Raw genomic sequence first — 17,189 nt, 5'->3', positions numbered from 1 at the left:
GATCTGGTGGAATTTTGCTGTAAGACATATCACAGTAGCTCACCATTTTTTTCCCCTTACTTTATTTATATATATATGTATTTATTTATTTATTTATTTATTTATTTATTTATTTATTTATTTATTTATTTATTTATATATTCATTATCTAGTCACTTTTTATTGTATTTCATTGTATTTTATTTTATTTTATTTATTTATCTATTTATAAAACGATTATCTGGTTGATTTTTATTTAATTTTTTTTATTTATTTATTTATTTATTTGTTCATTAATTATCTAGTTACTTTTCATTTTATTTTATTTTCAATTTTTATTTATTTATTTATTTATTCATTATCTAGTTACTTTTTATGTATTTTATTGTATTTTAATTATTTATTTATTTATAAATCGATTATCTAGTGACTTTTTATTTTATTTTATTTTATTTTATGTATTTATCTATTTATTTATTTATTTGTTCATTAATTATCTAGTTACTTTTCATTTTATTTTATTTTCAAATTATTTATTTATTTATTTATTTATTTATTTACTTATTCATTATCTAGTTACTTTTTATTTTTTCAGATCCGTGATGGATCAAAGTCAGACCGGACATGGATCTGGTGGAATTTGGCTGTAAGACATATCACAGTAGCAGAAGCTCACCATGGCTGATGACTGCCTTGCGGTTTCGTCCATCCAGGTCGGACCTCTCGATGACGTGGTGTTTGGCGTCCACCCAGTAAATACGGCGGCCTGCGTAGTCGATGGTGAGTCCGTTAGGCCAGAACAGGTGCGTGTCTGCGATGACCCGCCGATTGGACCCGTCCATGTTTGAATACTCAATGCGAGGAGTGTTGCCCCAGTCGGTCCAGTAGATCTTCCTGCGTTGGGACATGAAGTTAGAGGGATCATTTCAAAGGTAAACAGACTCATGTCAGTATTCACGGCACAGCAGACGTCTGATTGAACAAAAACTGTGTCCTCTTTGTTTGACATTCACGTCCTCCTTATCATCACTCATCTGCTCTGACCGGTCTCAGAGGGAAGAGACACTTTTTTTTTTGATATTTTTCAATTATCCCATGCAAATGAGCTACATAATAAGCTGAATGAGTTTTGTAGCTTAAAATTTCTCTGGGGCTTCATCCAAAGCTTTCATGTCTCTGCAGAGCAGGAAACAAACTGCTGCCCCTGTCATGAAATGCTTGTTCCACACAGATGCTCGCCTGTGGGCACTGTTGTGCTGCCAAACTTTAATCCCTGCTCTGCTGCTACACTACAACTGGGACACATCCAGAGGGGATATGTATATATGAGAGTGTGGAAGTTTGGAACAATCCTTCTTCAATAAAACGCTTTGTGAGTGTGTGTGTGTGTGTGTGTGTGTGTGTGTGTGTGTGTGTGTGTGTGTGTGTGTGTGTGTGTGTGAGTGTGTGTGTGTTGGACTCATACCCCTCTATCGGGTGTAACGCGATGGCTCTGGGCTTCTCCATGTTCTGCCACAGCAGCACTTTTCGTTGCGACCCGTCCAGGTTGGCTACCTCGATACGGGATGTCCCTGAGTCCGTCCAGTACAGCTTGTCATGGATCCAGTCTATAGCTAGTCCACCTGAGGGAGAGAAACACGGACCTTAAACATAGTGTTGTAATCAAGACCACATTAACCGAGAGCAAGACAAGACTAAGACATTTAGGGATTGAGACGGAGTCAAGACCAAGACCAAGGTAGGGCAAGACCAAGACCAAGACCATATATATCAATGAAGAATCTTCATTGGAGTTAACAAAATAAAAGACTTCTGTTTATTTTATTTAAAGGTGACATATCATGCAAAATCGACTTTTTAATGGTTCTCTACCTGAAATATGTGTCCCTGTCTACAAACCCCCTGAAATGAAAAGAATCCATTCTGCCCCTGTTCTGATTTCTCTACCTTTCTGTAAATGTGTGTGAAACGAGCCGTTTCAGTTTTCAGTGTTTCTCATACATCACAACAACATCCGGTCTGTAACAGGAAGTCAGAGCTTGGAGCTTGTTCAGCCCATAGACTGTATAAAATACAACTCAACCCCTCCTCTGTTTTTCATTCCCTGCACACGTGTGTGCTAACAAGGAGCTTAGGAGGGAGGCATGCTAGTTGTAGGCTGTCTTAATAAACACAGAGGTCGCTTTTACTCCCCACGTCTGCAGATTTGAAGATCTAGTGGATGATTTTTATTTGTCATGGATAAGTGCTAGCGCTAGTTCGCATAGCCACATAGCTACATGTTCGTCGCTGTGTACCAAGACACACGTCGACATACTGACAAATAAAATAACAAGAAACACTAAATCTGTGACCAATCCTTCAGAAAGGTCCTGCTACAGGCGCCTCTCCGTCAGGATCAGATTCTGGATCAGATTCAGAGGGTTGAAGTAACGCGGGTCCGTGAACAGCCGTGTATATTCAGCTAACATGTAAACATTAGATCAACGTGCTGGAGAGCCGAGGCCACATCCACTTCCTGAGGGGGCGTGGTCAGAGAGCTCATTCTCATTTAAAGGCACAGACACAGAAAACAGCCTGTTCTGAGCAGGGCTGAAAGAGAGGGGTTTTCAGGCAGACCAAAATCTGATTTCAAAGTGTTTTTTGAGCAATAAACTTCAAAGACATGTTTTGGGGACCTCTTAGACCAATATATATTGATGAAAAAGAGCATAATATGCCACCTTTAAGTTTGCTTTTAATACTCTCTTATCACAGTAATAACAGGGACACAGAGTGCATCAGTGGTGGTCTCGACCGGTCTTGATATGAAATATGGAGTCCGCCATGTCCGAGACCAAGACAAGACTAAGTAAAAATGCTTTCGATTCCGAGACGAGACCAGGACCTTAACTAAGCGGTCTCAAGACCAAGACCGGTCTTGAGTACTACAACACTACTTATATATCATAAACTGTGTCCTAACACCTCTTTATTTAAGAAACTGAAAAAGATGTTGTGAAATGGAGAGAAAATTAGTTTTTTTCAACTCTGAATAGTTCGACATTTGGGGAAATGCGCTTATATGCTTTCTTGCCAGGAGCTGGATGAGAACATCGATACCACTCTCAGGTTATAGAAAACATTTCAATGAGTCAGGGGAGAGAGAGAAAGCCAGGAAGTAAAAGAACCAAATACATCTGCAATATAAAGAAGAAGAAAACAGGGACACAGAGTGAAAAAAAGACAAGCAGAGAGGGTGACACGGTTCAAACAGGAAGGGAGAGAAAGGTCAAAACAGCAGCAGACACTTCGGCTGCCAGGGGGGAAAAAAGACAAAAAGAAAAGAAAAAAGAAAAAGAGTCTGAAAGGAGAGAGAGAGAGAATGAAAGCAAAATAAGGCTCCTGAGTATAAACAGCATTGATGTCATACTGCTGAACTTCTATATGAACAAAGTGATGGATGAAGTGGGCGCGAGCTGAACGGAGGGCGGCCAATTTTAATGAATTAGATGAGAGATGAATGACTCCGCTGTCCTACATGTGAACCCCCCGGCCCGCTGTACCAACCTGGACTCTCCAGACCGGTGCTGACGACCTCCTCCACGTTGGAGCCGTTGAGGTTGGCCTTCATGATGCGGTCCAGAGTCACGTCTGACCAGAAGACCAGCTCGTGGCTGTGGTGGAAGTCAAGGGCGATGGCGTTCTCCAGATTGTTCAGGAGCAGGGTGTACTCGGAGCGGTGGGGCAGGACCTGACGGATGTCGATGCGGTTGGCGAACAGCAGCACCGGCTCGGGACCTGAAGGAGGATGGGGAGAGGGATCGGGATGGAGATCGGGTGATAACACGAGAAAGGGAAATGATCATATGGACTTAAAAAGTGAATGTAGGCTCAGTTTACAAAAAGGAAGCAAATGTTTATTTTGAGTTATTATTTTACCTTTATTTAATCAGATGAGAGCCCATTGAATATCAATAATAATAATAATAATAATACATCTTATTTAAAAGCGCCTTTCTCAACAATCAAGGCTATTTTATAGAGAGATTAAAACACAATAAATAAAAACAACAAGCAAAGTAACACCAAGTTAAAACCATAGTTCCACTCTGAGTTTGGAGACCAAACTAGCTATATGAGCTATAAATGAAAGCTCCCAATCAAAAAGAAAACCCAAGTATGCATACTTAGTGACAAGATCTATGGGTTCCCCTTGTGAAGCTACAACCAAGGGGACATTTTCTGGGGACTCACTTGAGTTGGAGAAAAGCATTAGTTTGGTTTTGTCTGCATTCATCACTATCACTGCTCCCTCTCTCTCTTATTCTCCTCTATTCTCGTCTCATTTCATTGTTATGCTGATGATGTGCAAATTTATATGCCGTTCAGCTTAAAGAGGAATGGATCCCTGCAGTCCTTGTTCAACTGTTTGAAAGATGTAAAGTTATGGCTGAGCTTAAATTTTCTGCACCTTAATGAGAAAAAGACTGAGGTCATTGTATTTGGACAGCCCCAACAGTTCGATGGGAGCGCTCTCGGCCCTCTCGCAGCAAATGTTCACTCCTCTGTAAAGAGCCTTGGAGTTCATTTTGACAGTGCCTTCAAATTCGGAAAACAAATATCTTCTGTGGTTCAGTCCAGCTTCTTCCAGCTGAGACTCATAGCTAAGGTGAAGGCCTATCTCCCTCCTAAGGATCTAGAGAGAGTTGTACATGCCTTTATTACGGCTAGGCTTGATTATTGTAACTCTTTGTATGTGGGCTTAGACGTGTCGTCTATTCAGCGCCTTCAGCTTGTACAAAATGCGGCTGCTCGCCTCCTGACTGGCAGGAAAAAGAGGGAGCACATCACACCTGTGCTGCGTGCTCTCCACTGGCTCCCAGTCCGTCACAGGATTGATTTTAAAGTTGCACTTTTAACGTACAAGGCCCTAAATGGATTGGCACCATCCTACTTGGCTGATCTTCTCCATGTTCACAACCCAACCCGAGCACTGAGGTCAACAAACCAGCTGCTCCTGGATGTGCCTAAAACAAGGCTTAAAACCCGGGGAGACCGAGCCTTTGCAGCAGCGGCCCCCCAAGCTCTGGAATGGCTTGCCACTCCAATTAAGATCGCCCGCCACTGTTGAATGTTTTAAATCTTTGTTGAAGACACATCTCTTCTCTTTGGCCTTCTCCTCGTGAAGAGGACATTAATATCCTGATATGTTGTTGTTTATTGTTGTCTTCATGTACTTTTTACTTCTTACCTTGTAAAGCACTTTGGCCAACACTGGTTGTTTTTAAATGTGCTATATAAATAAAGTTGACTTATTCTCCTCTATCCCTCTTTCCAGACCCAACTCGGTCTCAGCAGGTGGCTGTCCAACATGAGTCTGGTCCTGCTCAAAGTTTCTGCCTGTTAAAGGAAGTTTTTCCTCGCCGCTGTAACTAGCTAAATACTGCGAGGTGCAATGCTCATGGTGGATTAAGGTGGGGTCAGACTGAGTCTTACCCTGTCTTGGTGTTGGGTCATAATTTGACATAGAGTGGTCTAGACCTGCTCTGTTTGTAAAAGCGTCTTGAGATAACATTTGTTGTGATTTGGCGCTATACAAATAAAGATTGATTGATTTATTCAAGACCCGTTTTAGTTTCAGCAGACGAGACTGAACAACATTAAAGACTGACTGTAAAAACTCAAAAGCCTGAGTAATGAATGATGATGATGAACAACAGTAAATAATGACAAGTAACATGACATGGCATGGCTGCCTATGATTAACAAGTTGCTACCATGGCCATTTGTCAACCAGGATAATAAGGCAGCACTGCAAAACCACCGTGGCGGTGATCACTTCTGGACCCAAAAACAAAACTGTTGATCTTGAGGCTTTAAAAGGGGGGTTCACAAACCAAGACAGGACAAAGTTTATATCTAAAGCACATTTAAAACAACCACCAAGTAAGACTAAACCAATAAACAGACTTCACGGTTGCTTTATCTGCGTCTTAAATGCAGTTTATGAGCCTTTACAGGGTGAAAGCTGAACGCTTACAAAATACGAAAGAGACAAAAAAGTTTGAGGTAGGGCAAACGGTCACGTTTAATAACAGCGAGCATTAATCTCAGCGGAGGAAAAGGTCTGGCTCCCGGCGTCTGCCTGACAGACGCTTCTGACCTGAGTTTAACTCTGCTCTGCAGCAGATTGATGTGCTGATGTACCAGACCTGCACTCTACCTACGCTGCATATCTAAATCTAGTCCAGACGTTCAAGTTGGGCCAACCTCATTCGGAGTCCAAGACCCCGGGGCAGAGGGATGGATACAGTTACTGCTGCAGCAAATATAAACACTCGGCCACCGTGTTTTCATTAGAGGTCAAACCTTGGCGACTCTCTGTTGAAATACAGTACAGTGTTGTTGTTTTTTACCCAGAGCTTTGCAGCTGCGCTTGTCCGGTCGAAGCTCGTATCCCTGAACACACCAGCACTGGAACCCCCCCTCCGCGTTGGTACAGCCCTGGCTGCAGTAGCCTTCTTCGGCACACTCGTCCACATCTAGGAAAAGACCACAGAGGAAGAAGAGGGTCACATCTTCCTTCTTGTTTCACATCTTTGATTTAGAATGATTTCTGACCCTGCGAACAAACCCATTAACCCGTGGAACTGATGTCAAGTCGTTTCACATTTCTGCTGATTAGACTTTAATTGAGGCAAAATTCTGAACCGATTTATTAATCAATCAAAGAGTATGTTTCTCCTGCAGCTGGACTTTCCATTAAGTTAATTTGAAAGTCATACTTTTGGGAAATAAGCTGATGACAAAAGAAAATTGACCAACAGGAGTTAAAACATAAACTGTGACTTGATTCATGGCTCCATTTAAGAATTTAAATGTGCTGCAATGTTTTCCACTTTTTCCTTCTTCCTGTGTTTTTAAAGTTTTGCTTCCAAGTTGCACACTGCATAGTTTTTACATGTCTTCTCCTGCTGACCCTGAAATACACTACAAGTCAAAAGTTTGTACACACCTTCTCATTCAATGGTTTTTATTTATCTTAATTATTTCCAACATTGTAGATTAATACTGAAGACATCAAAACTATGAAAACATCTGGTTTTGCCATAATCTGGATTACAACAGTAGTCAAATAGAGCTATCCATTGTGTGCTAACCCTACCTCTGAACAACACAACTGATGGTCTCAAACACATTAAGAAGGCAAGTCATTCTACAAATGAGCTCTTGACAAGGCTCATGTTCATTAGAAACCAGTCCAGGAGACCACTTCATGAAGCAGACTGAGAGAATACCAAGAGTGTGCAAAGCTGTCATGAAGGAACAAAGGGGGCTACTTTACAGAATCTAAACTATAAAACAGATTCTGCTTTGTTTAACACTTTCATACTTTTGATGTCTTCAGTATTATTTTACAGTGTTTCAAATAATTAAAATAAATACAAACCCTTGAATGAGAAGGTGTTTCTAAACTTTTGACTGGTAGTACTTTTTCCTTCCTTCCCTGTCCTAAAAGTTTTGCTCCCAAGTTGCTCACTACATAGTTTTTACATTTCTTCTCCTGCTGTCCCTGAAATAGGAAGTAAGGTTTAGAATGCTAACTTAGAGAAGCAAAGATTTGTCAATCAATTAGCTAGAAAAAAGACTGAAAACATATTTATTTTCTCAAGTGTATGAATGATATAATGACTGTTGTGACTGGATGCATGTGCAGCAACACTTGCTGTTTGTTTGATTGCTGTGTCTGATTGTTTTTCTGTTTTTATTTATTCTATTTGGATTTTTTTTTAAATGTTTTTAATTCTCCATGTAAAGCACATTGAACTTACGAGTAATGAAATGTGCTTTATAAATAAAATTGCTACTGCTATTGCTATTGTAACGTCTAAAATATTCTGTGTCAAGCTGTTAAAGATGTTAGAAATAATAATAATAATAATACATTTTATTCATAAAGCCCTTTTCTGAATACTCAAAGACGCTGCACAGAGGATAAAACATCATATAAAACAACAGATTAATAAGAACATGAATGAGAAGCATAAAATATATTTTAAAGCAGTTCTAACAAGGTGGGTCTGGTGAGTGTTTTGAAAGTGGGCAGGTTGGGGCAGTTTCTAATGTTAAGTGGTAAGGTGTTCCAGAGGGTGGGGGGCGGGGACAGAGAAAGCTCCATCCCCTCAGGTTTGGGGCTTGGTGTCAGGTGGTAGGGAGAGGAGGTGGGCTTTGGAGGATCAGAGGATACGGGACGGGGGTGTGGTGGTGGAGCAGGTCGGTGAGGTATAGAGGGCTTTGTGGGTGAGAAGGAGGATTTTAAAATGTATGCGCTGTTTGATAGGGAGCCAGTGGAGGTTTTGGAGGACAGGGGTGATGTGGTGTAGGTGAGCAGGCGGGCGGTAGAGTTCTGGATATAGTGTAGTTTGTTGAGTTGTTTTGAAGGAAGGCCGTAGAGGATGCTATTGAAGATGTGTAAAGATGTGGTGCATCTTAAAGTGAATGAACAGTCTTTGTTTTGGACTGTTAGTTGGACAAAAGATGCTATATGAAGGTTTTAGTTGGACTTCTATGACAAAAAAATTTCACAGCTTTCTGACATTTAAAATTATCTGAACAATAACCAGTACTTGCAGGCTGAGTAGAATGTCAAGGTCAGACTTCATTTCCCTCATTAACTTTAATTCAGTTGTAATCTTGACCTGGATCCTCCCTGACCTTTAATGTGACTCCTCATCCTTTTTATTTGTTTCATAAGTTTCCAACAACCAACTTTGGGTCACAAAAGGAACGTGTAATGTCACATGCAGCAGGAGGAAGTAGCATTGCAGTATGAAGAGAGACATCTTTCATGATATTTGAGAGGTCAGTGAAGATTTCACGAGACACAACTGCCAAAACAGTGAAGCTCTGCAGAGGTCATAAATATTAACACCCTCAGCCTGCTCACTTACAGAGCAGACACTGATGTCAGATTCTGATGTGCACACACACACATACACACACACACACACACAGTCGTACCCTGGCAGGCTTTGCCGTCGTCCATCAGCCGGTATCCAGTGTGACAGGTGCACTGGACCAGTCCTCTGACCATCTGACACTTCTGGGAGCAGCCTCCGTTATTCTGGTTACAGTTGCCCTCGCTGGAACGCGGACCTGCACGCCGCACAGAAACATGACGGGAACATAAACACAGCATGCTGATTCAGTGAAAACACAAGCACACACACTGTAAGAAGAGTCTGACTCATCGACTGCTGCTGCAGCCTTCAAATGTTTCAGCATCACGAGCAGAGAGCTCAGTCTGGGTTCTGTGCTCGGCAGGCTCAGAAATATCAACAAACACCATCCAGGTTTCAACGAAATGAGTTTAAACATTCAGGATCAACACTGGGTTGAAGTCATCTGGCTGTTTATAAAGATCAAGTATTGGCTAATCTAAAATTCAAGGTTTAATACAATCAGTGTTCATGCCTTAAGAATCCTGCTTGCGGTCTAATCCTCTAAAGAAAGTCTTACTTTAAATTCTATTCAAGCCTTAAGAGGACAATCGTACTCATATTCAAAGATACTGATCTCTTAACTCACGGCAGTCATGATGTGGGTGCTCATCAGTCCAATCCCCGCAGTCGTTGACCTCATTACACACCTTCCTCTGTCCGATACAGCGTCCGTTCCCACACTGGAACTGATCAGGAGCGCACGGAGGACTCTCTGTGAAGAGACGGGATGATAAAACACTCGAGGCAACAAAGAAGACGATCATCAGAACGAGAGGAGGGCTGACTATGTAGATGTGTCGGATGTTTAACTTTAAAGATCAGCCAAAGATAATCCACATCGGTTATCTTACCCATAAAGGTTTCTTTATCTGTCACTGATGTACTAAATTGTGTTTATGTTTCTAAGAAGTATTTACAGAATATTGCACTGTCCCACTCTGGGCTCTCACTTCTATCAGATTTCCTTTCTTTCTTTTTACAACTGTTTCTCTACTGGATTTCTTATCTGCTTGTTGTACTCTATTGTATTCTTCAAGTTTGCATGAAGGACACAGTGCACATACACATTTGATTTGATACATAGATGCTGTGTAATAAAGCGTCAGTGTTTAGGCATATAAGTCTAAATTCCAACCAGACTAAAGGTCCAGTCAGAGCTCCTTTCAGCTGTTTTCTTTGCAGCATCCTTCAGTCAAAAGATCAAGGTTACACTGAGTTATTCTTAATATGTTCTAGCTTTACATGTCTGTAACATTAAAGAAGAAACAACGCTCACCAAAGGACACAAACTTTGATAAATGAGAGAGAAAACGATCAGAAAACTGTCAAAATTGAGCCCAGTCTCTTTATCATGAATCACAGATTCTCCAGGTAAATGACGTTTGCAGAGTGGGGCTAACACTAGCAGAGCTAGCACCACCAGCCTTCAGCCCTCCTTGGAGAATAACATCCACATGCCTGTGCTTGATACTCATTGCTCTTGTGGAGTGGTTCTATGTCAGTTACACACAGCCTACATACAACTTTATCTCCATTTCTAGATCTCACTACTGACAAACCACGCTAAATAATAATAATAATAATACCTAAGTTTTATATAGCGCTTTTAAATAACTCAAAGACGCTTTACAAGAGAGACAATAAATAAATAAATACAAATAAAGACATATAAGACAAGCAGACGACAAGGGAAGAGGTGGACTAATGAATGTGTGGGGAATGCCTGTTTGAAAAGGTAAGTTTTTAACTGTTTCTTAAATGAATGAAGTGAGTCAGAAGCACGATGTGTGGGGGGAGAGAGTTCCAGAGGGTGGGGGCGGCTATGGCAAAGGCCCGGTCCCCCAAGGTACGGTGCTTGGATTTAGTGATGGGAGTGAGGAGGTTGGAGTCAGAGGATCGGAGGCGGCGGGAGGGGTGGTAGTACTGGAGAAGGTCAGTGAGGTATGGGGGGGCCAGGTTATTGAGGGATTTGTACGTGGTGAGCAGGATCTTGAAATGGATGCGCTGTTTTACGGGGAGCCAGTGGAGCTGTTGAAGGACAGGGGTGATGTGGTCTCTGGAGCGGGAGTGGGTGAGTAGCCGGGCAGCAGAGTTCTGTATGTATTGTAGTTTTTGTAGATGGGAGGAGGGAAGACCATACAGGAGGCTATTACAGTAGTCGAGTCGTGAGGATATAAAAGCATGAATTAGGGTTTCAGCAGCGGATTTGGAGAGAGTGGGACGGAGGCGGGCGGAGAGAGTCTGATCGAAGATGACGCCAAGGTTCTTGATCTGAGGGGAGGGGGTGATTGAGTGACCGTCTATGGAGAGCTTGAAGTCCTGGGTGGAGGGGAGCAGGGATTTGGGGCCGATGATGATGATTTCAGATTTGTTACTGTTGAGTTTTAGAAAATTGGTGGTCATCCATGATTTTATTGCAGATAGGCAGGTGGTGAGGGTGGAAACAAAGGCTGATTTATACTTATGTATGGACCCTATGCAGCAGGGGCTGACGCGGACATGAGCACTACATACTTGTGCATCAATGTGTCATGCAGCAATACTGCGCCGAAACGCTTGAGGGCAGTGTGGTCTCTCTGATAGCCGGTCGCCTGCTTCCGGCCCCGCTACGATCTCTGTTTACTTTTCCTCAGAGATTCAGAGCGTGTTATGTTAATCTACAGCTGATACATGTTGCTGTTTATCATACAGACATGATTACATGAAGAATAGAGAGGAGGAGAGGAAATACACGGCCGGAAGTGATGTAAATGCATGAAATACAATGCCGCCGAGCCGACCAATCACAGGGCTTGCGGTCTGCGTCGATTCTACAAGTAGTTACATTTTGGAGGAGGTGCACGTCAGCTAAGTGTGTAGGCCTCTGTGTAGGTACAGGAGCTACACGGACCTTCAACATAGACTAGGCCGTCCATTGGACGCTGAAGTATAAATCAGGCTTAAGAGATGTTATCTGTCACCTGTGCTTGTTTACATCCAGGTAACAGAGCATTAAGGTATTACAGAAGCAGCCTTTAACAGGAGCCAAGGTAAGTGGTGGATGGCCGCAGCTTAGACACGACATATGAGCAGCATTTCAGGCCGCCAGGAGTAAAAAGAAGAACTCCTTGATGCAAATGTGCAGCCATTATAACAAAGAGCGTTTGAATATTTCATTACTTGATGATGAAGCACTGAAGCAAGAGAGTGCAGAAACAAATACTGGAGAAAGTTGAAGGTAAAGGATGTAAATGTTTGACTTCAAGGCTGGGGATAAAGAGATATTTGTGTCAGGAACTCCTCCTCCATCACGGCTCAGGTTAAGGATGGGGAGAATCTAAACTTCTCCCTCCATCCTCTTCATCACAATCTTAACATGCAGGCTGCTTCCTCTAAAGGTTGTTTTCTCTCCATCAGATAAGGAACCACCAAACTAATTAGTGTCTTGTTTGAAAGCAACTACGCTTTTCAACAAAAGGGGAAAAAAAAACAAAGACGGAAAGAGCGAGTTTGTCAGAAGAGGACGGCTGTTCTGAGCTGTTGTCATGACTACAAGTGAAGCTGGGGTTATTTTTAGCCTCTCAAATCCGGACAAAAAGCAGCGTCTTACCGGTTTTATCACAGCCCTCTTCATCGCTGCGGTCGGAGCAGTCGTCCTCGCCGTCACACCGCCATGACAACCGGACACAGCGACCTGTTCCACAGCGGAACTGGTCGGCCGTGCACATGGACGTGGCTGCGGGACACAAACACACACACACACACACACATTTTATCTCATCATAATGGACCTGTGATATTCTGAGAGGCTGCTTTGTTTCGTCACTAAACAGGAAGTCAGGAGAAAGAAATGAAGTGAACTATGTCAAACCTTCCCAAACACACACACTTTATAAATATATAAATCACACAGACGAGGTAAGAGGCGTCCACTCACTGCAGTTCTTCTCGTCTGATTGGTCGTCACAGTCGTACTCTCCGTCACACCTCCAGCCGGCGTTGATGCACATCCCGCTGCTACACATGAATTCAACTGATCTGCACGGCTGGTGGGAAGCTGCACACAAACACACAAACACACACACAGACAAAAAGTGATGTCAGGAACATGATGACTACACCAGGAAACTCAACTGTATGTAAACTTCATGGTTATCTCTATAGGTTGAAAAAACCCCACATAAGGCAATTTTCAACCGCAGGGACTTTACCCCTGGAACTACGTGCGTTTCAACCGGTGGAACCAGGGTCTAAATTTAGTTCAGGGGTAGATAATCTCACCCCTGAAAAGCCTCTGCTTGAAGGTTAGTGCTTTTCAAAGGTCCCTGGACTTTCAGGGGACAGGGCCTACAATGCTGAACGTGTCTGATTGGTCCACAATAACATCACACCCATCTGTGATTCACTTGATTTCTCTTTCTTTCATTAGTTTTTATTTGTTCTATCTTTTTTGTATGTGTGTGTACTTTTCAAAAGAAGAAGCTGTGATTCTCTTGATTTAGCAGCTTGTAACAGTAGTCTTCTCTTAGCGCACCGCGAATGCGTCTCTCCCGGTGTTACGGTTTTAAAAGTGACCCTGTAAACTGGAGACCTTCCGCTGCAGGGAGCTCCTGGGAATGGATTTCAAAAAATTAAGATTTCAAAATATCCTCATCAGATATTTAATGACCGTCTAAAGACGTCTTTGCTACTCACGCTTATCTCCTCTCACCTGTTGATTCATTGATTGCTGTTTCCATGTTTTTAACCACAGGCGCAACATTTTCACTTTTTTTCATGTTTTTCTGCTTTTGGAGCACAATTTCAAATTTGAGGAAAATACATTTTTTCAACAGGGGACCGGGTCAACTTTTTGTCAAATTTTTCTTTTCAAAATTTTCTTATTTCAATTTTTTTTTTTCAAATTTTTTTTTTTCAATTTTTTTTTTTCAAATATTTTTTTTTTGTCAATTTTTAAAAAAAAAAGTGTCAAATTTTTTCTCAAAATTTTTTTTTTCAAATTTTTTTTTCAAATTTTTTTTTTTTCAATTTTTTTGCCTTTTTTCTTTTTCATTTTTTTTTTCAATTTTTCTTTTTTCAAATTTCTTTTTTCAAATTTCTTTTTTCAATATTTTTTGTCAAATTCTTTTGGTCAATTTTTTTTTTGTCAAACTTTTCCAAAAACCATTCACAGTCATTGTTTTTTCCATCTGTGATTCACTTGATTTCTCTTTCTTTCATTAGTTTTTATTTGTTCTATCTTTTTTGTATGTGTGTGTACTTCTCAAAAGAAGAAGAAGCTGTGATTCTCTTGATTTAGCAGCTTGTAACAGTAGTCTTCTCTCAGCCCACCGTGAATGAGTCTCTCCTGGTGTTACGGTTTTAAAAGTAACCCTGTAAACTGGAGACCTTCTGCTGATCGTGTCAGTGTTTGTTGAGTTTACACGGTTGTTGAAACACAGAGGGAGTCCTCAGGAATGCAAACTAGTTTAGTTTTTTATAAGGCTCATCTGTACTATTTTGTTGTGTTGCACAGTTAGACCTCTGATTGAATCGCCATCTGATAAGACGAGGGCAGTAGATCTCTTAAAATCAATGCTGCGCACTGTGCATGTATGACTGAAGATGTCAGTGACAAGTCCTTTCAGAAATAAAGAACCAAACATTTTTTAAAAAGCTGAGACCTACAGGTTCCCATGTAAGAGGACAGGTTCTCACAGTAACAGGTCAGATTACATCCAGTTGTATCCGTCTTTTATATCTAATATCCTGAAGGATCAGCTCTGATGACTTGGTGCATTATGAACTTCAAATGAAAAATGTGTTTTCAGAGAGTTTGAGTTTTCAGTGCAAGAAAAACAGTAACAGCACATTTGCTGTGAAAGACTGCGGCTGCTTGTTAACTGGTGGAGATTTGTGCTGCTGCCAATGTTGGTACCCTTCTCTCTCTCTATATGGGTCTGTTCAGGGTCAACCACAGTTTGGATCGGGTCCATTTATCCTTGGGGTCTATTCAGATGCTGTATCTTTCTTCACACACTAATTTATGCACATGGGTAAGCAGGCAATGCAAGATTTTTTTTGTTTGCTGTCCTCTGCAAACCCAGCCTGAAAAACATTCTTAAAAGAGCGATAAGGAGAGAGTGTTTTATAAGTTTGCTTTTGAACATTAATTGTTTCTGTTTATTTTAGAACCCTTCTGATCATCTCTGACTCAGGATCAGAGCTGTCCTACCTCTAACTCTCCCACCACCTCTCTACACGAGATCACATCAAAGTGAAGCTCAAACTGGCAGCACATGAGGACGGAGGTGGACCGAAAGATTAAAGCTGAATCAAACATAAGCATCTTAAAACCGGAGTGTGTGTGTGTGTAATGGTGCGTGCATGAGTCTCTTTGACACGTTTCCTCCTGACAGCACGAGGCAGCTCCCATCAAAGCTACAGTGGGCGTGAGATAAGGGGGGAAATAAAATGACAAGCAAGGGAATGCAGAAAGAGAGAAGAAAAAAAAAAGAGAGAAGAGGAGAGATGTTTTGGAGCTTCAAGCATCCCCCAGCAGCCTTATCAGCTCGGCGAGAGAAGAGGGAGATGATCAAAACAGCAGGTGGCTCTCCCACAGAGAGAGAGGGAGAGAGGGAGAGAGAGAGAGAGAGAGTTAGAGAGGGAGAGAGGGAGAGGGAGTTAGAGAGAGAGAGGGAGTGAGAGAGTGAGAGAGAGAGGGAGAGAGAGAGAGAGAGAGAGAGAGAGACTCACGGGCCGCAAGAATCAACGTGGGATGCCGTCGACGAGCACACAGACGCCCACATACACTCAAATACACTCAAATGATTCATTCACACAAACATGCGTGCACATACACACATATACACACACATATATGCACACACACACACACACACACACACACACACACACACACACACACACACACACCATGCTCTTTCATCTGCTCAGTTATGAAGCCCAGAGCAGTATCAGGGCGCACATGCAGTAACAAGGCATGCAAGTTTGAGTGTTTGAGGATACGTGTGTGTGTGTGTGTGTGTGTGGATATTGAGAGAAAAAGGAGAGAGAGAGAGAGAGAGAGACAGAGAGAGAGAGAGAGAGAGAGAGAGAGAGAGAGAGAGAGAGAGAGAGAGAGACTTCTCCCCTAACAAAGCTCCCTTCATGTGTCTGGAGCGTCGATGCCAAGGAATGCTGTCTGAGGATGGGCTGTCTTACGCCTCTGAGGAATGCCTCCTCTATGTGTGTCGGTGTGTGTGTGTGTGTATGTGTGTGTGTGTGTGTTTGTCCACAAACTATCTGTATATTTTAGAAAGACAAACCACCTCCAAACTTTTTTGAAACACCACAACTGTGAACACTAAAAACCTCATAATGAACAAACTCAGTTCAGAAATGAGATGAAATAAAAACCGTGCGGTGTGTGAGGTCATCGATGGTCATGAGGTCGGACCACATGTTCGTTGATCTGTTGACCTTGTTGATTTAATAATAAACATACTGTAACTTCAGTCATTGCTGTCACAGCTTCAGAGCTGTTTTGGTTTGTGTAGATTTTGGCGCCCCCTGTGGACAGGTTTGGAACAGACAGAGTCCAGTGTATTACTGTCTCATCCAACACTTAAGGCGTTTTCTGACTGAATGGACTTTACCCCTGAACTACTTGCATTTCGACCGGAGGAACCAGGGTCTAAATCTAGTTCAGGGGTAGATAATCTCCCCCCTAAAAAGCCCCTGCTAAGGGGGTAGTACTTTTCAAAGGTCCCAGGACTTTCGGGGGGCATGGCCTGCAACGCTGAATGTGTCTGATTGGTAGATTAACTGCAGTGTGTTTATTCCTTTTTTGTATGTGTGTGTACTTTTCAAAAGAAGAAGCTGTGAAAAAAAAAAAATCTATTTTTTTTTATTTTTATTTTTTTTTCAAATTCTTTTTTTTTCAAAAAGTTTTTTTCAAATTTTTTCTTGTCAATTTTTTTTTTTTTTTTTAATTTCAATTTTTTTTGTCAAATTTTTTTTTTGTCAAATTTTTTTTTTATCCAAAAATTTTTTTCTCAATTTTTTTGTTTCATATTTTTACAAAAACCATTCACAGTCATTGTTTTTTCCATCTGTGATGGTTAGTTTTTATTTGTTCTATCTTGTTTGTATGTGTGTGTACTTTTCAAAAGAAGAAGAAGCTGTGATTCTCTTGATTTAGCAGCTTGTAACAGTAGTCTTCTCTCAGCCCACCGCGAATGCGTCTCTCCCGGTGTTACGGTTTTA

At 41.6% G+C, this 17,189-nt stretch overlaps 1 protein-coding gene across 2 annotated transcripts in view; it reads right to left on the bottom strand.

The window, feature by feature from the left end:
* Window positions 1-17,189, bottom strand: part of lrp4 (low density lipoprotein receptor-related protein 4) — a 195,021-nt gene that overhangs the window by 36,911 nt on the left and 140,921 nt on the right. For both annotated transcript variants that reach the window (XM_034680931.1, XM_034680932.1), the window contains exons 7-14: window positions 12,880-12,999; window positions 12,553-12,678; window positions 9,550-9,675; window positions 8,983-9,117; window positions 6,378-6,503; window positions 3,529-3,759; window positions 1,445-1,601; window positions 656-873 (exon numbers count right to left, since the gene is read on the bottom strand). In XM_034680931.1, the coding sequence (XP_034536822.1) occupies window positions 656-873; window positions 1,445-1,601; window positions 3,529-3,759; window positions 6,378-6,503; window positions 8,983-9,117; window positions 9,550-9,675; window positions 12,553-12,678; window positions 12,880-12,999 (1,239 nt within the window). The remainder of the gene's footprint in view (window positions 1-655; window positions 874-1,444; window positions 1,602-3,528; window positions 3,760-6,377; window positions 6,504-8,982; window positions 9,118-9,549; window positions 9,676-12,552; window positions 12,679-12,879; window positions 13,000-17,189) is intronic.

The sequence above is a fragment of the Notolabrus celidotus genome, chromosome 3 (assembly GCF_009762535.1).
Source record: "Notolabrus celidotus isolate fNotCel1 chromosome 3, fNotCel1.pri, whole genome shotgun sequence".
In the NCBI taxonomy this organism is placed as follows: Eukaryota; Metazoa; Chordata; class Actinopteri; order Labriformes; family Labridae; genus Notolabrus; species Notolabrus celidotus.
Note: the sequence above shows the minus strand (reverse complement) of the source record. Positions and strands in the feature narration are given on the sequence as shown.